General features: G+C 27.2%; 1 protein-coding gene across 3 annotated transcripts; it reads left to right on the top strand.

The window, feature by feature from the left end:
* The first annotated feature begins 427 nt into the window (after nt 1–427).
* LOC129975203 (uncharacterized) lies at nt 428–25,559 on the top strand. Of its 3 annotated transcripts, none has more exons than XM_056088189.1 (13): nt 428–569; nt 1,629–1,839; nt 4,284–4,450; nt 4,893–4,976; nt 5,479–5,701; nt 6,611–6,723; nt 7,629–7,829; nt 10,140–10,339; nt 12,414–12,446; nt 13,716–20,181; nt 20,856–20,981; nt 23,823–23,919; nt 25,439–25,559. In XM_056088189.1, the coding sequence occupies exons 2-12, from the start codon at nt 1,659–1,661 to the stop codon at nt 23,907–23,909; spliced, it is 7,881 nt and encodes a 2,626-aa protein (XP_055944164.1). In that variant the 5' UTR covers nt 428–569; nt 1,629–1,658; the 3' UTR covers nt 23,910–23,919; nt 25,439–25,559. The 3 variants fall into 3 exon arrangements, with proteins under 3 accessions (XP_055944164.1, XP_055944166.1, XP_055944165.1); XM_056088191.1 differs by lacking the exon at nt 428–569 and adding an exon at nt 678–780; XM_056088190.1 differs by lacking the exon at nt 428–569 and adding an exon at nt 858–905.
* The last annotated feature ends 279 nt before the right edge of the window (nt 25,560–25,838 follow it).

The following is a 25,838-nucleotide window of genomic DNA, read 5'->3' on the forward strand; positions in this document are numbered from 1 at the left end:
ATGGGCTAAAATGAAGTAAAATAAATAATCATAATGATTTTCCAAAACTCAAACATTTCACTAAAATTCTTAAGTAATTAAAAGCATTTGTAGCTTTATCAATATAAATATAATTCAATCTACTTTATTTAATAAGTGCATGTATAATTATTCAGAATGTTTCTTTTTAGTTTTATGTTATATAAAGTACTATTTTTAGTCTTGGAGTGGGATTTACTATTTAGAACTGACGAATTTTTAATTTAAACCTTTGAATTCAATATTAGTTATTTCTTTAAAATTAGATTTTCATAATCCTGTAGGGTACCAGTCAAGATCTAGTCGTCAGCATTCTATCTGCCTTTGAACTTTCACACTAACACATTAATATTTACTTGTTAAATTTTGGCAACTTTTTTTTCTTATTTCTATGCCAAATGTTATTTGTATTAAAATTTGTATGTATTTGCATCCGTGTTTGGAATTTGGAATTAAACTCAGCAATTTCTTGATGTTGCGAAATAATTAATTTTTATTGAATTTTTCAATTAAAATATTTGTTGATGATTTTTATCAATCAAAAGAAATTGGTTAGTCAATGATTCTTTTTCTTCTATTTTCTATATAAAAAAATTAATTTGCCTTATATATAACAAAATAGTTTTGTCAATTAGTTTTTTTTTTTTTTTTCTCCTTCTTCTGTTTGCGTATTTTTATTTACTTAAATGATTGATGTTATGTTTATCGAATGCAAAAGAAATCCATTGGCAATCTAAACATCTGCCGCAATAATAAATAAAGGTGAACTCATTGTTTATATATTCTCTTTTTGTTTCGCAAATATGATTTATAGTTTTTTTCTTTCTTTTTGCGAATACGTTGCGATTAGCATGAGAGGGACAAAAATTTTCTCCACAAAACTAATAGTATTGGAGCTGACATTTTATTCCTAATTTAACTTGTTTTATTCATGTGCGATTTTTCTGTATTATAATTTATAAACTTTGCCTTAGACTTCTTTGAATATGTTTCTGGTTCTTCTTTTATAATTTCGATATAATTGTGTTATTAATATAAAGATTACTGTCACAGCCTGGATTTTCATGTAACTAAAGGCAATAAAGATATTCTTTGGCTTCATCTGCTTTTAACATGTACTGTTTTATGAAAGAATGATTTGTATATCTGCTTTAAGTATTATTTTGCTTGTACGATAAAGAATGTAAATGATATTTTAAAATATAAGCATATTTGCAGTATCTAACTTGAGAGTTTAATTTGATTCATGTATCCACATTTTTATGTTGCTGTTATTTGTTTATAAAATTGCTATTGTTTTTTAATCAGTTTTTATATATTTTTATTGTACATTAAATATAATAAAATATCATTTTCATTTGTATGCCAGCAAACATTAAAAATAAAATTAATCTTTTATAAATTATAAACTTAAATTTTGGTCATATATATTTATTTGAATATATCTTTTCTTTTGCTAAATATTTTAATCTTTGATTAATATTTATTTATCAAAATAAATGAAGAGCAATTCATGTTATTATTGTAAAGTTTTAATGAATTATTAAGGTGCCAATTCATGCAATGTATAAAATCGTTTATTTTATTATTATTATTTTAATACTTTAAAGGTTTCTCATATGAAATGATCAGTTTTAAAAATGAGTGACGCTGGAGGATCAGGGATATACGATGCTGAATATTCTGATTCAGATAATGAAAGCGAGACTGGTTTAAGTGAGGAGTCAGATTCTGATAGCTCGGATGGTTCAGATGTTGAAGAAGAAGACAACGACGATGAAGAAGAAGAAGAAGATGAGGATGATGAATACATTACTGAAGGTAATTTTCTTCATTCATGAATTTTAAAAAATTGGATCTTTATACATTCTTATTTTCCCATAAATCCATGTAGAAATTTTTTATATCAATAAATTAAAATTTCATTTATATAGAGAGGTAGATATTCATTAATTATAAAAAAAAATCTCATAAATTATGATAAATCATGAAATCATCCGTTGATTTTATGAAATCAAAATAAAATGGTATACTGAATATCAAAAGATATAAAGTTGCATAAAAAGTTTTTTTTTTTTTTTTTTTACAAATTAAAAAAGCATATGCAAAATTTACTTATTAAATAAGTGTGGTATAAGGACAGTATTATCAATTTCGAATATAATCAATTTGAGCAACAAAATGGCTCATAAAATGTCTCAGTGCAATGTGCAGTGCTCATTGTGTTATCTGCGAGGTCACGATGAGAAAGGTCAATATGATTTAAGAAAAGACATGTTCTTACTTGCCTGTTTCAAGCATGGTAAGAGAATAAGGACTCAAGTCAGCATGATGTTATTCTAATACATTTCAAAATGCTCAGTGCAATGAACAGAATCTTTTTTTAGTTTTCAATAATTAAAAAAAAATACCCAATTAAATAATTGATGGAAAAAAAAGTAATTTGAATTTCGTTACACTATTTAAAGCTACTGTTAAAATTTTATGCAAAGAAATATTTTTAAAATATTAACAAAATATAGAATTTTTTTTAAAAATTTGACAATGATATATAAAAATTATTTTTAATGTATTATTTTCAGGAATTATCATGGAAAAGCAACAACATCTCTCTTAATTTTTAATGAAAATTTGAAAAAAATCATGCCAAGAAGCACATTTTTATCTTCTGTATCTTTATATCTTTATTCTGTATTTTTTAAAATCTGTATCAAATTTGGTTGCTCTAGTTCAAGTTCTTTCTCCTGTAGAGCACCAACATACACATGCATACATTCTGTTTTATTATCAGTAAAGAAGTAGATGTTTTCTTTAAACATGTGAATGTCTCTTTCTGCTTATAACTTTCTTCTTTTATTCCTATGATTCTTCACTGCAATTCTTATAACAAAGAATGCCTTAAAGTCTTGGTAAAGAATGGATTATTTTTTTAAAGACATTTTAACAATGCAATTTTTATATTCCAGATGATGCATCTCTTTTACAGTGATACCTTTTTGTTGCAATTTTATTCTGCACTGTTTAATTAATACTATTCTTTTAATTTCATTTCACTGTTTAATAATATTCTTACATTAAAATTTAAATCATATCTTCTTTTTCAATAATTATAATTTATTTCTAATTTTAATTAATGGATAATTAGCATATATAAACCAGTTTATGAGATCATGCAAGATGAAGTACTGCAAATCTAAATATTAGAGAGAAGGATTCTAAAATTTAATTATATATCAGTAGAATCCATGAAAAAATGCTGCATATTCTATATTATTTACTTTTGTGAATATTGTATATTGTTCTGTTTTTCTATGCTTTATTTATGCTATTTCAATTATTATTTTTTTGGTTCTTGATCTTTTATATTGTATAAATTTCTCCATTTTTGTTCATATGGAGATACAAATGACTTCTTAATGATTTGCATTGCATTATCTTAAATTAAATTTATTTATGAAAATTGATTTTATAATTTTAAAAAAAATATTTTCTAGAATATTGTTTGATTGTATAGCCAAAATACTTATATTCTATATTAGTCGCCATAGTACCTGACTCTATATGTGGAATTGTTTGTTATATGAAAGCAATTATATCTGAATGAAAATAATGACTGAATATGCAATACTATATATTAATGAATGAATCAGTATTTATAAAACAGAAAAATATTGGAGATTCAACTAATTATTATGATAAAGATATATTCTGTAAATATTAAATCATATTTAAAATACGTATTCCTAATGCTTTATATTTTCTTTAAAAAATATACAAAATGTTAAAAACTGTATCTTGCCCAAAATATTTTCCAGCTAATGGTTTATCTTTACATTTACAGTTTATGAATGAAAATAGTAAGCTATGGGAAAAAAAAAAAAAAAAAAAAAGACAAAGAAGAAGAAGGGGAAAAATGCTTTGAAAACTAAGTTTTATCAATTAGACTACATATGTGACAAAAAAATTAAATTGATCATGTTGTAGAGTATCATATATATAAAAAGGCTCAAAATATTTCTGAATGTACCATGATAAAATTAGTTGATTTATATGTGTTAATTAAATATTAATAATGTAATTAACATACAGAAATGAAAAAGAAAAAAAGAATTGAGTATCTATATTTCAGAAGTTTTGAAGTTATATTTTAAAACTATTTTTTGAAATATAATGTACAAATAAAGGGTTTAATACATAGAAAGGAAAATATATGCTGAATTGTCCTTTTAATTGTGGCATTTATTAATTTTTATTATGATTTTCAGAGTCCCAAATTGTTGATGTTCCAGCAGCCGCTGGGATAAGCTCTGATGAAGGAGGTGAAAAAGAATCTTGTCCAATATGCTTCAATCGTTTCATTGGTCAAGATTTGGGAATACCAGAGAATTGTGAGCACATCTTTTGTCTTGAGTGTATTAAAGAGTGGTCAAAGGTTATTACATTTTTTTTTCCTACTTTGTTGTTTATTTCACGAGTTTTTATTCTTAATCTAATAATATTTATTGATAATAGGATTTATCTGGATGGTCAACATTTTTGTGTGTGCGTGTGTGTGTACTAAAATATGAAATTTTCATGTTTTAAAATTTTTTATTTACATGCATATTTTAGTTACTATTTTGGTAACAACAAAGAAATGCAATTATTGTAATCTAATCTATATTAATAATCATTAATTTAATGGAAATAAATAGAAATAAGGACTTTGTTAGGCTATATGTATTTTGTTAGACCATTTGCCCATTAAATCTGCTTACAGTTTTAGAAATTTCTTATCATAATATTTTTCTCATAATGCTCAGGCTGAAGCGATTTTTATATCGTTATATAATTTTTATTCCCATCTAATATTAAAATAAAAATTTTATTTTCAGAATATCAATACATGTCCAATTGATAGAAATGAATTCAATTATGTTAATCTCAAAGCAACACCAAATGGAAAGGTTTTGAAAAAGGTATTTAATTTTTACAAATATATCTTATTTACATTGCTTATTATCATTTATATAATTTTGGATTTATTAAATTTCAAATAAGTTAATTTAATATACAAGTTAAAATCATATATTGTCACTATATTTCTTTTTTTTTTCTTTCTTTATTTACTCCTTTTGCTTGACATTTTATTTTTTTGGTTAATTATTAATAGAAATTATATGTATTTGTCCTTTGTTAGCAGTTATATTTGTGTTAAATTAACCTTCATACTGTGAAAACACTGAAGTTCCTGTTTTATTGAAAACTGTTGATTACTATGTATAATGAGTTTAAATATCATAAAATTTTTTAATGTCAATTAATTGTTTTACTGAATACAATAACACATATAATAACAGATAATAATTCCCTTTCTACCTGATTATGAATGCTTAATTCGTTAAAATTTACCTGATTATGAATTTTAAATGTGTTACATTTTAATAGGAATTTTGTATTCTAAATTTTGATTCCTTTTAGATTAGAGTAAAGGTGCTACCAAAAGAGCCGGAAAATGCATTGCAACAAGAAATAACATTGTGTGAGGTGTGTCATCGTGGTGATAGAGAGGACCGCCTACTTCTTTGCGATGCTTGTGACCTGGCTTATCATTGTGAATGTCTGGATCCTCCTTTGTTTCGTGTGCCAGTTGAAGAATGGTTTTGCCCACCTTGTAGTGGAATTCTGCAAAATGGAGCAATCGGTACTTAGTTGATTCAGAAGTTTTTGTTGAATTTCTTAAATATCTGGTTTATGAAATGAACAACAATTAAAATTTCCTTGTTCATTTTCTTAAATACGTGTTAGTAAATCATTGTAGTTGTTTTCAGTTTTAAATTAGGTAAGATACTTGCAAATTTAAATATTAAAATAACAAAAATAATATATTTTTCACTAATTTTTTGTTGTCTCATAGTTCTTGGTTAATTCTTTCATAAATGATTTACTCTTCAAAAATAGCAGATTGGTAAGACACTGATTTCTCAGATCATCTAAATAACTTTGAAATCCTGGCAGATACTGAAACTAGTTGGCCTGTTAATTTTTGAAGTTGACTATCTGGCATTTTAGCATATACCTTTTATTATTACGTTTATAATAATAATTACTATTATTTTAAAGGTAAATTTTGAATAATCACAGTTTACTCTATGATTGGTCTTAACTCACAGATTTAAGAGCAGTTACATAAAGGATGAGCTATTATTGTAATTAGAACCCTTTTTTTTTTTCATGAGCATTTTGAATAATATTTAAGAATAGAATCCTTTTTATAGTATTAGTAGTTTTAATAAAATTCTCATTTTTAGTAAAAAAAAAAATTGGTGATTTAATTAACATTTAAAAGCATTTTAAATAATAGACTCGCATGAAAGGTAGATAAGATTTGGAATATGTCTGATATTTTTGTAGGTATTGACTGTCATTTATTTTTTTTAGTCACTTTTTTATTCTCTTACTTAAATTCTCTAGTTTTTCTGTCGAAAAATTGTTATTAATTGAAATAATATATTTACTCTCTGTTTGTTGTTGTTTTTCCTTAAAAAAAGGTGGTGCATTTTTTTCCTAACTATTTTAAAGAAATCTGAAATATTTGCATTAATTTTCATAGCTGGACCTAGTGCACCTCGATATCGGAGAGTCATTCCCAGGACACGAGCAAGTGAAAATGTACGAACACGAGTTGAAGACAGAAGAACTCGACCTGCCATTTCTAGATCTCCAGTAAGATTATGCAGTTTCTTTTCATACTTATCTGTTTTTAGAGTCTGATTAATAATTAAATGGAATTAATTGTTTGCAATAAGATTTGATCTGTGAACTACAAAATTAAAAAAAAAATATCTAAAACTTTTCTTAGTATAAATTTGTTTGTTCACATTATACTCCCAATTCTTTACTCTCCCTCCCCCTTTTTATATAAATTGGTTTTAGTTGAAATCAGTGTGCAGATATTTTAGATAAAATAAACTTATAATTTTTTTTTTCAATTTTGTAAATAAAAAACTACCAGTTTTTTCCTAAAGTGTTATATATTTTTGATTACCATTTGTTATCATTTTCCACTTTTATTAAGTCCTTCTAATTCCGTAATGTTACAACTTTTAATACTTATAATTAACAGTTTAGGAGCTAATTGTAATTTATGTATATTTTGTTTTTATACTTTGGTTCATTTTTATATAATCACTAACTACTGCCATAGAATATATGGATTTGATTGGTATTACATTCTGTTTTTATCTTTTTTATACAGTATTTTGTTTGATTTTTTTCATTTAGCAAGTGCAATGTTATTTAGCCATCCATATCATTATTTTAATGAGGATACTAAATTTTTATGCATCTCATAAAATTTTTTTATATATCTGCATTAAATTTATATACTTATTACTAGATTTATTTGTCTTATTAACTTCTAAATGTTTGAATACTTTACTATTCTACTTTAATTTATTGTTTGTAATTTTATTCCTATGAAAATAATTATCTGCTTGCATAAAAATTTATATAGATTCTAATTTTTATTTTGAAGAATATAAAAAATTATATTTTTGTGATAAATTTAAATAATTCTGAAGTTATATAGTTTTTTTCATTATAATTATGTCATTTTTTTTTTTTTTTAGAGTACTGCAAGGAAGAAAACACCTCAGAAGAGAAAGCGTCGTGCATATAGGCGTAGCTACAAAAAAGTAGTAACTCTAGCAAGAACAAAAAAGAATTTAATGGATGGAAGCAAAGGAAAAGATTGTCCCCGCAGTACTGCTGTTATTGTAACATATCGAAGGAGGAGACGCAGAAGGAAGAAGAGAAGAATTGCAAAAAAAGTAAGATTTTTGTTATTGTATCAAGAAAGCTAATCTTTCATTAGGCACGAATATCATATGCAATCTCTCGGTTCATGGTGACTTTTTTTTAGCTGCAGTATCTTAATTTATTTATAAGTGAATTTCTGAATTATATTTTTGAACCTATCGCATTTCAATAATATTACAAACACATCTTCCAGTTTTTTTGCAGCTAGTTCTTATAACAAAGCTAATATTTTCTAGAGGCTATCATGAAACAGTAGCAGCGTATCCATAGGGCCACAGAGTTGCCCTAATAGATATTTTTTGTTTTTTATTGAATTTCCTTACTTTCAAAAATAAGCAGAAGAAATGCAAGTCGAGGCTATCTGTCCTGCAGCCTATGAAAACACTCTGTGCATACAACTGACTGTTTGAATTGAAATTCAATGCAACCTTCTCACCCACTGAATTGTTTGCAATTTGGACAACTGATATTTTTTTATTAACTCCCAAAGGTTGCCATTTTTCTTTGGCTGCTTATGAATTTTGGCTTTGATTCTAGTTGCTTTCACATAAACATATCTGGTTTATTGAATAATCATTTTTCTTTTATTAGTGATTACGCTAGTAAAATGTTATTCATAAATCTAAAAAAATTTCAGATGAAAAGATTTATGAAGGATAATTCACTATCAGTTATTACATGCAAAAACAATGCATATCAGTCATTAGACCTTATTTGATATTAATTTTCGGATGTGTGATTTTCAAACTGATTGAGCAAATGGTGATAATTTGTGTGAAATAGAGGATTTGATAACTTCATTTGTTGAATTATAATTTCAGCATACACTTATTTTTCTTTTGACAAAGCTGTAACAAAATTTATGTCATTATATCTGAAATTTCATATGTGAATTGAAATAAAAAATTGAAAACTTAGCTTAAAAATGGCTATCTTTTGATTTTTTTTTTTTTTTTTTTTGCTCATTTCTAAGTTGACAAGCTACTGCTATCATGGTATTATTAAAAAGAAATTCTTTAATCATGCTAATTTTAGCAGTTTTTTAATAATATTTTAAAGAGATTAGCTCACTATTTCAAATCAATTTTGCATTAAATTATTACAATAATATGCTATCTGAAATATGTAAATAAAAAAATAGGGAGAAAAAACTTGTGGCTGTGAGAATGCCAGATGGGAATATTGTTTTTGACAATGATTATTGGAACCAGCAAACTGTTAATGTCTATACCTTGAATAGGTATGAAATTATTAATAATAAATTTAAAAAAGGAAGTGAATAGTATACTAAGCAGTTGGGATGATTACCCATATCTAATGGAGGATTAAAAAAGAAGGATATTTTTTTATTTTTCTTTGATATGAAAATATGGGGGGGGGTCTTCTTTTAATTAAAATTTTTTATTCTTTTACACACTGACTTCTTGGTTAACCAATTGATCTGTCAGGGATATTGTTTGTATTTAATTTCAATTAAGTTTCTTATGCATAACTTGATGGTCTTAGTTTCCTCAACAAAGTATTTTTAAATATCAAATTGTGGTTGGTATTTCTGTTATGAATTCTAATGAATTGTCACATTTGCATGCAAAAGTGTCGTCTACTACATTATTATTAAATTAGCAATTTTACTTTCTTATTTTCTCTTACAAAATTTGCAATTGATTCTAATATTAAATTGGTATGGCTTATTTTATTTGTATTTTTGTATTGTTTTATATAAGTACATATCTGATGGATTTAAACTTATGAAAATTAACTCTATAATGACAGTGAAATAACCACTTTTAAGACTTTAATTAAAATTGTTAAATTTCAGGTTTTCATTTTTCTTGAACTTAGTACATGACTTTTTCTATTGTATATAGCTCCTTAATTTTTCAATTTTATCTCTCATCTACTTCCATTTTCTTTTAATAATCATTTGTATTTTACCGCTATCTACTGTAAGTGGATTTTGAAAGTTTAAATATTCACATTATTTTAAGTTATACTTATTGTAGCATTTCACAACTATTCTTTTTTTTTTTTTAAATTTTTGCATTTATTTGAATTAAGTACAGTTTTAATTACATAAAAAATACATAGAAGGTTGCTTTGTCACTGGATTCAGAATATTACGAAATGCTGAGAACATTGAATGTAGCTATAAGTCTAAAATAGAACTTGTAGCTAATGACAATACTTTTATTGAAAATAATTTTTAAATGTTAATAGTCATAAAATGCTTCGATACTGTTTGAATGTATTTACATTTTAAATGGTAAAATTGTGTATAAGTTTTTCTGTCTTTTGCATTTATTGTATCTTTTCTGTCTTAGTCTGCAACTGCGAGTAAATCAAGTGCCCATTCAGCCCAAAAACGCATTTCAAAACATCTGGGTCTAGTTAAACCATCCAAGGGAGGATCCATACCAGATGTTAAGTCCAAATCGAAATCATCTTCTAAATCCGTAATTCCAACTGGTTCCTCCCATTATTTATTTGGAGATAAAAACCAGCTTATGGATTTCAATGAAAGGTAAAATTATGACTGTCCTTTTAAAAATAGTTTTGTAATTCATTTCAAAATCCATCTTTTATCACATTATACTAGAATAAAGAGATAATTTTCATTACACTAGTTTCTATTCATTATAGTGTAGTAATTTAATATATGAAATATTTGTTAATTTCAAGAACTGTTTTTACTTTTATAACTTGATCCCTTTAGTATTGAATAAAATAATGGCTCAACTGCTCTCCTATTGATTTAAATTTTTTTAAATGAATTTTATCTTATTCGATTTATGCTTTAACTACGGTAAAAAGATTGAAGATTATTTATTAACATATTTTTAGAAAAATTAAATGTAAAGGTTGTTCTATGAGTTTTAAAATTTGAAGGTAAAATGAAAAAGTATTTCATATTTTTAAATTGTGTGTTAATATATCTATTTCTTTGCAATATATTGAATCATAAAATAATTCATTTTAAAATTAATATATCTATACATTTTCCAGTTTCTTGTTTATTTTTTAGAAAATTGTGTAAGAAAAAAATAACATTTTCTTTAATACATTAGTAGTAGAGTTAGTAAGTACTTCTAAGTAGTTAGTACTTCTTTAATACATTAATAGTAGAGATGCAGTTAAATATCTTGTTTCTCTTCTTTAATGGATAAAAATCTTTTATTTATTTATTTTTTCCTAATGGCATTTCCCACAAAGATAATAAAAATGTCATTAAGTATTTAAATTGAAGAAACCTGCTTTGTTTTATTTTAATGAAATAAAACAGAGGTATTTCATTTATCTACTCTTAATATATTTCCTCTTATATCGATAATTTTAAATAGGAATTAAATAAACTTTTTTTGCTACGCTTTCATGTAATACAGTACACTCCCGATTATCCGCGGAATTGGGTGGCGCGGCCGCCGCGGATAACAAAAATCGCGGATAATCCGAAAAAAGCTGAAAACGGGTATAGCACAAAAGAAAACAGTCATTCCAACTTTGAAAAATCGTTTTATGTACAATAAAACGTAAAATAAACAGCAGGAAATGTTTAGCTAACGCTTAATATTTTAGTATATCACTCAAAACTAACCTAAAATGCATTTTGTTAATGAAAACAGAAAAGTGCTTAGTATTTACGAGAGGCGTCAAGGATACACAGAAAAATGAATACATATGTACTGTTTTAATACTGTAATGTATTATGTAATTACAAAAGCATAACTGTAAAACGACACCTTTTTGAAGAAATCAGTCAAAAAAAAAAAAAAAACTTTGAGCGGCAGGCGCGGATAATCCGCACCTCGGATAACCCGCCCGCGGATAATCGGGAGTCTACTGTATTTATGTTTTAGCTATTAGTATCCCTTTATAGTTTTTTTTTTATTTCTTAGAACCTATTTAATAAGCATATGAAAGTTATGAAAAATATAGTGTTAACTTAAATTTATGAAACAAACTTTAAACTTTTATATTAAATATGTAAAGATGGCTTCTTTAATTTAGTATTACTTTTGGATCTACAAAATTATATTAGCAATGTGTGTTAATATTATATATATATATATGTATTTCTAATATGAGCTTCTGTACTTTACAATTTAATCATTTTTTGTGCAATTTTTGAAATTTTAAAATTGAATCCAATATAGTGACCAATTATATCAAATATGATAATGAATTTAAAATTTTTACTTAAGAAATATGACAGAATCATGTGCATATATTAAAAGGTGTATGGTTAATTATTTAAATATATTTTGAATTTTTTTAAATCTAAAAAAACATAAATGTAGTAACGAAAGTTAAACTGTGTAAGTATATATGTAAGTAAACATTTTTTTAAAAATTAATTTATAAAATATTGTTTTTAAAATAAATATTTTAAAGTACACTTGGAATTAGGTTAAAAACTGGAAAATATTGTTTAGAAATTTATTACTAAAAGACTTTAAAACTTATAGATTTTATAATTATCTAATCCTGTAAGTTCTGCTTCTTTAAAATGAAAATTTTTTAGCTTTTCGATATTCTGATATTTTTCTGGTTTTTCTTTCTTTTTCTGTAATGTTTTTATACAATTTTTTTTTTTTCAGTTTTCATGAGGATGTCCCTGGACCTTCCAGAAGGTAAGCTGTTCACATTTATTCCTCATATTAATAAGAAAAAAATATGCTGTGATTTATTATATAGTATTATATAATGCTATTATTGCGGATTTGATGTTCTTTAATTACTACTGATCAACAAAAAAGAATCCATATACCTTTCTGCTGAACAAAGTTCGAACCAAAGTGCCCGGGATAGAGCTTGCCTACACTAAAAATATCCAATTACTTCTCTACTGATCACATGACAAAAGCAGTGAGGACGTTTTTTTTAACATTTTAACATTTTTAATGCAGATTATTAAAATACAAGCACTCCTTTAGGAGTTCTAACCGACAATTAGTCAATTAAAAAAAAAACCAATATAATAATGATCCCTTCTGGTGCCACCAGACCGGAAATGAACAGATGCATCATGTAAAAAAAATAAAAGCAAATAAAAAAAAATCAAGTTTGTTCATTTTCCGTTGCAACAGCTATGTCATTAATCTTTATGAAATGAAATTCACATGTTCCACAAATTTTACTTTGGCAGAAGATTGCTTATACTTTTAAAAAAAGAATTGTTTATTTATTTATTATCATTTTAGAAATAGTTGCTTTTGTTTAATAGCAAAATAAGAACAATTTGCCCATTAATAAATAAATAAAAAAGAAAGATATTGTAGGGAAAGAGAAAACAGTGATTATAAAATACATTTAAATGTACATGAGTAATACTAGTTGCATATATTTTCTGGAGTTTGTTGTAGTGTATTTACAGAAATTAGTAAACTGTAGCATTAATTAACTATATATTTAAAGTTAAAATTTCTGAAATACATTATGCATTTGTTTTTGTAGTTTTTGAAATTTCTTATGATATTTTTGACTATTTATTATTGCTTTTTAGTATATTGGCTTTATCTTTTTATGCTTCAGAATATATGGGGGGAAATATCAGGTAAAGCTGTATTTAGTTTGTAGGCGAAGGGGGGGGGGAATTCAAGATTAGATATTGATAAATTTGACAAATATGAAGCAATAAAATCTTATTAGAAAATTAAATTAATCAGGATAATTCATTGTTATTTTAAAGTTTTTGAATTTTATTACCAAAAACATTTCCTTTTCATATTGAAGGAAATTACCATCTTCTGGAAATGACTACTTGTGTAAAATTAATGATGTTTCTGGAAAACTAATTGATTTAAATCCATAGTTATTTTTCCAGTTACCATATAGTTTTTTCTGCTTTGCGTTTTTACATAACATCATGCATTAAATTCTATCTATTCTTTTACCTGTAGGCAACAAGAGGAAATAACTCCACAACCCAGTTCGTCATCTATAAATATCCTAGATAGTATCATGGCTGGTCAAAAAATACTTCACACCAAATCAAATGATGTCATTATTAAAAAGGATGGATCCTTGGTGTTGAAGGATAACAAGACAAAAGAAAAGGGAATATTTAAGAAACCATCTATGTATGATAAAGTAAAGGAAAAAGAAATAATTAAAGAACCAAATACCTCTGAAAGATTGGATGAAAAAGAAAAAGGAGCAATTAAGAAATCCAATTTTTATGATAAAACAAATGACCGAAAGAAAGGGATTATTAAGAAACCAGAGACCAATAATAAAGTAAAATCTGGTCGTGTGACATTTGGAGAACCTTCAGAGCTTCAAGTCAGTCTGAAAGCAGAGACACATTCTGAAAAGAAACCTTCTCCAATGCTTTTGGCAGCACTTGCTCGGAGAAGAGGAAATGAAATGTCTAATCAATCTGCCTTGGATTGTAAAAGTAAAAGCCCCTCTTCTGTAGAAAGAATTGCAGCTTCAGCAGACAGTCATCAATATTCATTTTTTAACCAATCTGATCAAAATATGAATGTTCAGACTGATGGTGGCCATCGAATTTCCTCAAAAGCATCATCATTTGATTTGAAAACTGAAATGAATGAAAGTTCTTCCTCATTTGAAACATCAAAAAAATCTGCTTATTTTCACAAAGCTTCATCTAGGGAGCCTGGAAAAAGTGGTCCAATAAAAAATAATTTCCAAAATTTCGGGCAATTCAGTCCAAATTCAGATTATCAGTCTCTGCCTTTCTCCACGCTGGATACACCTTCTATTAAGAATGAAATCGATAATAAAAGATCACTTTTTAAAAGTGAAAATTGCAAAAAAAGTCTTGATAAGTCTTGTCTGTCTGCTAAGCAAGAATTGAATACCAATAGATTCCATAGTGTGTCTCATAGCACTTCATCTGAAGGCAGCAAATCTACTAGACAATCGCATATTAAAAATGGAAACATTTCTTCAAACGATCATGTGAAAAAAACTGGAATTCAGAAATGTATTAAAAAAGAAAAAACAATTGATTTACTTTCTGAGGAATCAGTTGTAGCAAATAATAATTCAAGTGTGACCAGGGTTATGTCCCCTGATACTGAAACTGATTATGAAGTGGAGGATACAATGGATTTCCTTCCATCTCAAAGTTTGATTCCAGATAATTCTGATGAATTATTAAGTTCACTTAATAAGGCTAAGCAATCACTTTTATATATAAAAAAGGAACCTGTTTCATTTACTGAAAAGTCAGATTCAGAATGTTCCCAAAGTTCAGTTGAACCTTTACATAAACAGCTTCAGGACAATTCTCAGTTATCTCATAGATCTTTGAATGGCAAAACTAGAGATTTAAAACTAAAAATAAAGAAAGAACTTGAATCATCTGATGATGACACATGCCAATTCCCAAATATAGAGAAAAGTCATGCTTTTATTGAATCTCATAGAGAAACAATAAATGAAATCATGAATGATGATGATACTACTACTAGTTTTGAAGATTCTCAGAGTATAATTACACAAACTGTGGCTGAAACAACAAAAACTTCAAATACAAATAGGATAAAGCCTAAAGTTGAAGTTAATTCCTCTGATGAGGAATCAGACATTTGTCTTGTTTCAAGCTCTTATTCACAATTAAAATCCATGAATAACTTAAATAATAAAAAGTATGCAACTGAAGACGTATTTAAAAGAAAGATTAAAGAGGAACATCCTTCTTCTGAAGATGAAGGTGGTGAATCTTGCAGTCTTTTAACTGATAACTTGCCTTTTATACCATTGACTGAGAGAAATGACTTATTTAACTCTCACCAAACAAACTCATTTAGTTGTGGAGTAGCAATAAATTCCTCATTGAATGAACAAACAAATGACTTACCATGCACTCAATTGGCAAAAACTTCTTGTGACCAAAAAGACAAGTCATTATTTACACATTCCACCAAATTCCCTCTTAATGCACAAGATGATGTATGTAAAATCTCGGATGAACTGGAGAATGATTTACCACCTACTCAGTTTGCTGTACCTGCATCAGTTAATTATAAGAAAGAAGAGGATGTTTTACCTAGCACGCAACCATCTAGTCCTTTATCGAGCATGCAAATGGATGATTTACCATGCACACAGTTGGTTGTACCTGCATTAATAAAAGAAATGTTTAAACGAGAAGATGCCTTGCCATCCACACGACCATCTAGCCCAGTGTCCCAAATGCAAATAGCCAACTTGGCAAGTACTCAACTAATGGGTACCTTATCTAAAAAGACTATTTTTGATGAAGAGGATGAATTGCCTTGCACACAATTAGTCAGGCCTGTTTCTAACATGGAAATAGAGGATTTGCCATGTACACAACTGGCCATGCCTCTACCTAACAAACAGATAGATGGTTTACCAGATACACAATTTATCAAACCTGCACTAGTAAAATATAATTCTAAGAAAGAAGATAATGCCTTGCCAGCTACACAACCATCAAGCTCACTGCCACAAACAGATGATTTACCATGTACTCAGTTAGTGGAGGCAATATCAAGTAAATCTGTTTTTAATGAAGAGGATTCAATTCCGTGTACACAATTGGCTAGGTCACTTTCTAGTGTGGATATAGAAGATTTGCCATGTACACAGTTGGCTAAACCTTTGTCTAACATGGATATGGAGGATTTGCCATGTACACAACTGGCTAGACCTTCTTCTATTATAGATATGGAGGATTTGCCATGTACACAGTTGGCTAAACCTTTGTCTAACATGGATATGGAGGATTTGCCATGTACACAGTTGGCTAAACCTTTGTCTAACAAGGATATGGAGGATTTGCCATGTACACAGTTGGCTAAACCTTTGTCTAACATGGATATGGAGGATTTGCCATGTACACAGTTGGCTAAACCTTTGTCTAACATGGATATGGAGGATTTGCCATGTACACAGTTGGCTAAACCTTTGTCTAACATGGATATGGAGGATTTGCCTTCTACACAACTGGCTAGACCTTCTTCTATTATAGATATGGAGGATTTGCCATCTACACAGTTTGTTGTGCCTGCACCAGTGAAATATTTTTCAAAGAAAAAGGATGCATTACCAACGATGCAACCACCTAACTCATTGCCACAAATGCAGACAGATGATTTACCAAAGACCCAATTAGTCAAATCATTATCAAAAACTGAGGTTTCTAATGAAGAAGACACATTACCATGCACACAATTGGCTAGGCCTCTTTCTAGTATGGATATGGAGGATTTGCCATGTACACAACTGGCTAAACCTTTGTCTGACATGGATATGGAGGATTTGCCTTGTACACAACTGGCCAAGCCTCTATCCAACATGCAAGTGGATGATTTACCTTGTACACAGTTTGCTGTGCCAGTACCAATAAAATATCTTCCTAAGAAAAAGGATGTGTTATTGACTGCACAATCACCAAACTCATTGTCACAAATGCAGACAAATGATGTACGAAAGACTCAAGTAGTCAAAACATCTCTTTCTGATGAAGAAGACACACTACCATGCACACAGTTGGCTCGGCCTTTTTCTAGTATGGATATGGAGGATATGTCATCTTCACAGCTGGCCAAACCTTTATCTGGGATGCAGATGGATGATTTGCCAAGTACACAATTTGTTGCACCTGCATCAGTAAAGCGTGCAGCTAAAAAAGATGAGGATGCATTACCAGCTGCACAACCATCCAGCCCTTTGTATAATATGGAGATGGATGATTTACCATGCACTCAGTTAGTGAAATCTTCTTCAGTAAAATCTCTTTCTGACAAAGGAGATGATGATACATTACCATGTACACAACGTTCTAACCCTGTGTCTAACTTGCACTTAGACGAGTCAACAAATCCTTGCCTTAACCAAAATACCAATGTACAATCAAAAGAACTACCAACTTGCAATGCTAATGATGATGATTTTGATTTACCAGAAACACAGCCATTGATTTCTGATCAACAGCATTCAAAATTAGAAAAACTTCTAGAGAATTCTAGTGATGAGCTGATTACTGATGAGGAATTGCTTTCCGATATTAAGAAGTTAGAAATTAAAAAACCTATTCCCAGAAAAATTGTAGGTATTCACAAAAATTTACCTCAAGTTCTGATGCCTATTCCATCCAGAAGGAATCCTGTCCCCAAACCATCCAATCGAAGAACTTTTTCATTTGATCAAGTTAAGCAACAATATGATACTACGGATGAGAAAAATGCATTACACGAAAACATTTCACATGAAGCAAAATTAGTTGTCACAAAGATAGGAGATCTGTCAACTATACAAACATTCTCATCAGCTCTTAAAGAAAAGCAACAAGTATCATCCAAATGTAAAACTGAAAATCCAAATAGTTTAAAAGATGAAATATATTCTGCTCCTAATTGTGATTTCAAAATTAAAACTGATAAAAATAATGTTCCTCCTGATAGTGAAATTGAAATTATAAATGATGACGAAACAGGGACAAAAAGCATTGAGGAAGTTGTACTTAGTTCAGATGAGGAGGATCTTCCTGCTACTCAGTTTATTGTTAGAGCCTCTAATCAATGCTCAAGGTTGCCAAATCAAGGGAAACTTGAAAATGTTTGCATTTCAGTTAAAAGAGAACATAATACCTCTGATATTTTGCCTGAAACTCAAAAGTGCACTGGAAACAACAAGTCTGCTGATGTTGTTGATATAAGTGAAGATTGTTTTGAGAAGTTGGTAGTGAAAAAGGAAATTATTTCAGGTGACCCTGAGATAGAGATTGTTAAAACTTTAAATTCAGTGTCTGTGAAGCAAGAAAAATGTGAAGAAGATATTTTAAGGGAGGTCAAAATTAAACCATTGCAGCAACTTAATGGCAAAGTTTTAACTTCAGTGTCTGTGAAGCAAGAAAATTGTGAAGAGGATACTTTAAGGGAGGTCAAAATAGAACCATTGCAGCAACTTAAAACTGAAGAACAAGTTGGTAGATTGATAAAAAGTAAAAATGAATCTCTTGATTTGGAAGATAGTACTAATGTAAGAAACATTCAATATGCAGATAAATGCAAAAATCAGAAAATGTCAAATGGTGAAGACATTTACAATGACAGTATCAATAAATGTGCTTTAGGTCTTGAAAAACATGTTAGAGAACATAAAATTATTATTAATGATCATAACAGGAAAAAAGCAAAAGGTCATTCTAATTCCTCTGAAGACAAACTGAAAATCGAAAATGGGAAGAAAAATAAACCTGAAAGGAATCCTGAAATAGGGACTCATTCGGATGTTGAAAATAAGGTTGAAACCAAAACTAGCAGCAGATCATTATCTAAAACTAATGGTAATTCTAAAATAAAAGTAAATACTGAAAATGTAAATCAGTTAAAACTAATTAATAAAGATAAAAAATCTAAAACTGAGCATATCAGTCCTAGTCAAACTCATGCTAAAATTGAGCCTATTAAAAACCATAAACTTGTGACTGAAAAAAGTAAGTCTTCCTCAAAAGAAAAAAATTATTATGAAGATAGCAAAAAACGGAAGTTAAGCAATTTAGATAATTCTGAGAAAGTGCAAAACCATAAAAAACTTAAAGGGGATAGTCTTACTATAAAAAAAGAGCCTCTCTCAGATAAAAATGGAAAATCTAGTCTTAAGAAAAATTTTGATGTTAGGAAAGATGCTCATGAATTAAAAAATAATATTAAAATGGAGGATAGTAGAAGAGAATCATCTGAAAAGACTATAAAAACTGATAAAATATCTAACTCAGGGAAAGTCAAAGAAGCTGTTGTAGGCTATGATAGCAAAAATAGAAAGGATGATAAATATGCAAAGATCCACAACAAAAAATTTGAAAGCAAAAGTTCTAATAAATCATCTTCAGAAATGAATTTAAAAATAAAAGAATCTGATGCACATGATAAAAAAGGGAATATTAAACATGTAAATTCTGACAACAAATGTAAAGGATATGGAAATATTCCATTTAGTGAAAAAGAAAGGCCGAATGGTAAGATTAAAGCTGAATCGGATTCTATTCAGAAAGTAAAGAATCAGCTTAAAGATTCAAAAACCAATTTCAAAAATGAATCAGCCAAGACAAACCTTGTGCTAAAAAGATCAGCTTCGAATGAAGGTGAAAGAAACACCAAGAGACCTCATCGTGAGAGTCTTTCTTGCAGCGAAGATACTAGTGATTGTCACAGTGATTATTCTAGAAGCTCTGTAATTTCATCAGAATCGAATTTCCGAAAAAAGTACAAACACCAAAGAAATGCTTTAAATGTTCTAAATGAGGTAGCTGATGAAATAATCAGTTCCTCTAAAGACTGTAAGACTGATATCTTGAATCAAAATGAAGATGTGACTTTTGAGGTGATGAAAAGAAATAAAAATCCTTCTGCAGTTGGAAGAAAAGTAAGAATAAATTTAAGACATTTTATTTAAAATTATCCATATTATTATGCTTTATTAACATAAAATAGGTACTATTGTCTTTATATGGTCGATTTAAATATAAACATATTTAGTTATATATAGGTTTTTGTTTATGAATGTCAGTGTTTTTTATAACCTCAAAATTTATACTTGGTTTATTTATTAACTATTACAAAATTTAAAAAAATAGTAACTATAGTTTCTATTGTTGAGAAAAAAAATTAGCATTAGAAGGTAAGAGACAGAAAAGAAACAATACTACATCCTCAAATTTCAAAAAGCTGCATAATTACTAATCAGAAATTTTTAAAAGCAAACTGTAAAAAAAAAGATTGTTTTGCTATGTGAATTTATGTAAATTTTCATTGTTTTGCAGTAATTTCTTCTGTATGTATTATAAAACTTACTTTATAGAATAAATAAGCAATGATTTTGTGAGTTTATATAAGTGAATTATAAATTTAATTTAGAAAAGAGGAATGAACAATTAATGCAATGAATTTACCTCTTTTTTCAAACTGGGACAACAGAAAAACTTTTGTGAAATAGCTTAATTTATTCAGAAGTCTATTTTCATTTTGTAGGAAAATTCTCACTATGTGAACATTTTTACTTTATTTTTATTCTTAAAGTTTGGCATATTATTTTTGCAGGTTGACAAAGCTCATTTAAAGGATGAAATAGCAGCAGAAGTAAAAATTGCACTGAAGCCTTTTTATTCAGTGGGGCTGATTGATAAGGATGATTACAAAGATATTATGCGAAAAGCTGTGCCAAAAGTTAGTATTTATACTTTAAAACTTTTTTTTGTTTGTTAAAAATTAATTAATTTTTAAAATTAGAAATTTATTATATGTGTTTAGTATATAGTTGTGTAATTAAACCTTATCAATACCAGTTTTAAAAATAAATCATATGCAATAAATGTAGTTGGTTGATATTTATATTAGCAAAAGCAAATTGTAAATAAGAATTCATTTTTTTAATGTGTGTAGTATCAAGAAAATATCTATAATTAGATTTATAAAGTTGAATAGTTAAAGCAAATCAAATAAATTTAAATAAGCTAGCTTTTCACCTTGAATTATTAATTGTTTATATAATGCTTTACAAAGAAGATCCCTGTGAGATAAATACCTTTATATTGTCATTATTTCATTGTCATTTTCTTGTCCACTGTTATCTTCATCTTATATTATTTGGTACCATCAATTGTGGATTCTATAAAAAATACTTCTAGAAATTGCATCTTGTCATTTTTACTATCACTAACATAAATATCCTTTATGTTTGATATGAGAGTGCATCACAAGCAAAATTTATCAATATTGTTTCTTCTATTGCAACTAATAATTACTTTCAATTGAACAAGAACTAGCTTTTTCCAATTGCTTTTGGTAGCTATAAAAAAGCATTTGATATGATGTGTAACATGTTTTCAAGACAATCTGTTCTGTGCTCAGGGTTAGATTTCCAAGTAATGAGACTAGGCAACTGCCTGTGATTAATTAGCAAAGGAAAATTGTAGGGAAGCCAGTAAAATTAATTTATAAAAAATACAAATTCTTTTATTTATTTGTAATAAATAAGAAGATTTTGGGATAATATGAACATTTTTGAAGTGTAATTGGTCAGGTTCCTATCCATCTCATTCTATTCATTTAATTATTCAGGATTTATAAACACTGAACATCTGCTTAAAGAATATTATTTACAAACATGGATTTCATATATCATCTGCTAATAATAAAGATGAATGTATGCGTGTGTATGTATTTTTTTACCACTGTACAGGCTGGGCTTTTGTGTTACAGCTACTAAATTTGACACATATATACTTAGGTGGATGTAAATTTGCATCTTGAAACAGTTTTTTTAAAACTTTTATTCAGAATTTTAAAAATTAAAGTTTATTATTTTATAATATTAATTTCTGAAAATATTACTGCACAAAAATCATTTTTACAGCATTTCAAAAATTATCTTTTTAATGATATTTATTTAATAGTCATCCAGAAATTTGACAATTTAGTTCTTTTTTCTTCTTAATTTTTAATAATAGTGTGCATTGTTGCCATGAAATTCAAATCATTTGCATTGTTTCATCAAATATTTAATCATGTGATTTTCTTCCATTGTTGGATGCTAAAGAAAAAGTCTCTGTTTAATATATGTGCAGTTTGCAAGACAAATTTAAAAAAAAAAAATGAAATTACAATATTTTGAAATTTAGATGAATTGGATATTTACTTTTTTAAAAGCTCTATGATGTTATGGGACTGTCTCCATTAGAAAAGTTTATGTGCACAATAAACAGAACTTAACTAAGACAATTAAAATAGCATGACTTTAATGTCAGACAATTTAGCAGAATCATCAACATGAAGTTATATCTAAATGTTCATCTGAAATCATATATAACTAATGTTCCCAGCAAACTAGCTGCTCACCTGAAACAACTAGTAATAAATGAAGAATATTCAAAAATAAATAATTAATATGTTAATATAAAAATGTGTTGAAAATGTAAAAACTAAAATTGGTCAGTTTATTAAAGGAGGATCCTCGTAATGCCTTAGAACTGCAAGGCATTTAAATTGGTGTCTGTATTTAGTCAATTATATTATCCACATTTCCAAATCTTAGAAAGAGGAATATCTTGGTTTTTTTATTTATAGCAAACTAAAACAGTTCTGTAGAGTGAAATTGTAATTGCTTGATTAAGATTTTGGCCTTTTAATTAAAAATATCAAAATATTGTAGAAATAAATTTTACAAAATTTTATTTGAATGATAACTATTCTGATACTTCTCTAACTTTCAAAGCTTATGTTTTTAAAAAATTCTTTATTTTATATTTTAATTTTTTTTTCTGCTTTTTCATTCTTTTGATGAAATAACAGAAAATGGAAAGAAGGAAATGTCATGCTGTGTTATTGTACCCATCAATGTGCATGTAAACTCGAAAAACAAAGTAATCCAGGAATGTTCAGTCTTTGTCAATCCTTATCTTCTAAAACCTTAATGAAAAAATTCAATTTATTTTAAAATTATGTATTTCTTTAAGTATTTTATGATACATATTATTAATAAATGTAATTATAGCATTTAAAAGAGTGAATAAATTTATTTTTTGATGTTAAACTTCTGAATTTAAAGTATCTTATAAATGAACATAAACTGATAATAGCTTGGAATTACATAAAATAAGACTTTAGTTAAAACATAAGAGTAGTCCTCCCATCCCCATTTAACAAAATCCTACCAAGTATTCAATAAGATAATTTATATTTATTTTTGTAATAATTTGTTTTTGTTGTTAAGATGATTGATAATTGAATTGGTGTCTTTGAGACTTTTGTTTGCTCTCAGCAGCTTTGTTTCTAATTATGAGAGAAATGAAATCAAAATGTAAGAATCTCTTGTTTGTTTGTTGTTACAGAATTTTGTAAATAAATAAACAGCATGAAGTAGAGTTTGTGCTTTGAACATTAATTAAATAGAATAACAACAAAGGAGATAGGCTTTTGATGACATGTTGCTATGTACATTTGATATTTTAAAATACTGTGTTGAAAAAAAATGCTATATAATAAAAATACGCATTCTTTTTATTCTAGATCTACTTGAATTGTGGTAATTATGTGATTCCAGAAAAAATCAGGAACTTGGTGTCTAGCTATGTTAAAAAATTGACAAACTCTTGACATTCATCAAGTAGGTGTGGTTTTATTTAATCCCTGTAAATCTTTCGAAAGAATTTAATATATTTAATTTTGAGTGTTAAAAATTAAAATAGCTTGGGAATCCAAATATAGTGCAAACAAAGATCTGCTTTACTATTATGCTTCTTTTCTTTACTATATGATATATGCAGTAAATAAATGAATTTTATTAAATAATTCTAAATATATCATCTAGCAAGACCAATTTAATGAAATCTAAAAATTAATCAGACAAATTATAATAAAAAAGCATGCATATAATTTATTTATAAGATGATATATCCTTGTAAGAGAATGTTGTCTTTTAAAATTTTTAAATGTATGTAAAGAAATAATTTTATTTAAAAAAAAATAATTACATTTTTTTTATTTTACATCATTTCAAAGCATTATTATTAAGTCTTTATAAAATAAAATTGAATATATATATATATATATATATATATATATATATATATATTAAGGTTGTGGTGCATTTGATCTAGAAATTGGTCTCCTGAATTGGACCACCAGTTTAGGAAATTTCTTTATTTGCCAGTTTCTTAATCATCATTAAAGTAAATATATTATTTAATTATCAAATCCACTCAAGCTAAATATTTTATGCTCTGTATAGTTTTTTTTCCCCCCTTTAAGTTGCCATATATATTAAACAAAAGTCATGTAATTTTAGTTATTTTTTAAATTGTTTGTTTATTGGGCCTGTTCTAATTTCAATTTATTAGATTTATTATATATTATAATTGCTTTAGGCTATTATGATTCATACAAATATATGTGATCTAGTTAAACAATTTTCATAACAATGTAAAAAAAAAAAATCACTTAACTTATCTTTAAGTTATTTTAATGCTGGAAGGAGAATAACTTGATTTAGTTATTGAGTGTGCAAAAAATGTTTGGTACCCATAAATAAATTTCTTTCAGGGACAGGAAAAGCAAATTAAATATGGAGACCTAATTTGCCACTTTCAGTTGGGAACATAGAAAATTTTATTTTTAAAACTGTAATTTTTTGTTTACATATATCTTAAAAGATGCATGAACAAGTTTCTAAATCAAATATTACTCAATTTCCTCCTCCACATTTTTTTTAAAAAAATATTCTATTGGGAGCGGTTGCTTTTTTTAAAAATCATAATTAATGCAGCACAGGATAAATGCTTTGCAATTATGCAATTGCTAATTATTACCTAAAATTCAAAAAGGAAAAGGAAAGTGCTCAAAAAGGAAACTAAGGATATAAATTTGATAATGAATTGTTAATTTATATGCATTTCTTCTATTGCAAATCACTCGAGAAGTCTTATGGTGTATGAATGTTTCAGTATTTAAAATATAATACATATACTTCTCATTCTGTAAAACTTTATGCCATTTTAATTTTCAATATATTAACTTTTTTATTTAGTAATAAATGCATATGAGCAATTTTATTTTGTGACATAGTGTATAATGTAAATTCATGAATACTGTTATTTGTGTTTATAATTTTTAATTTTCTTTTTCAGATGGAAACTTGTAAAAATTGTGCCGTCCTTATTCCACCCACCTCCGTTCGCCAATTTATTGTACAGATTTTTTTGTAAATTTGTATATTGCAATGTATTAAAGTTTCTATATAACATGTTAGTTTTTTATTTATTTTTAAAAGTAACAATAGTAAATTATAAGTACAGTAAGCAAATTACAATGGAATTAGTTAATTTACCTTTTATAGTTGAAAGCAATCAAGAATATGCCTGAAGTATTGTTACTGGTGATGTGATTTTTCACTTGCTGCATTATTATTCTTTGTGTTCATACAATGAATATTTCTTAAGAAATTTATTGCAAGAGGTCGAAGTTTATGCCACAACTATAGTATCTATATATATAATATGCTAACATATGTAGCATACAAATTGGCCT

The sequence above is a fragment of the Argiope bruennichi genome, chromosome 7 (genome assembly GCF_947563725.1).
Source record: "Argiope bruennichi chromosome 7, qqArgBrue1.1, whole genome shotgun sequence".
NCBI lineage: Eukaryota > Metazoa > Arthropoda > Arachnida > Araneae > Araneidae > Argiope > Argiope bruennichi.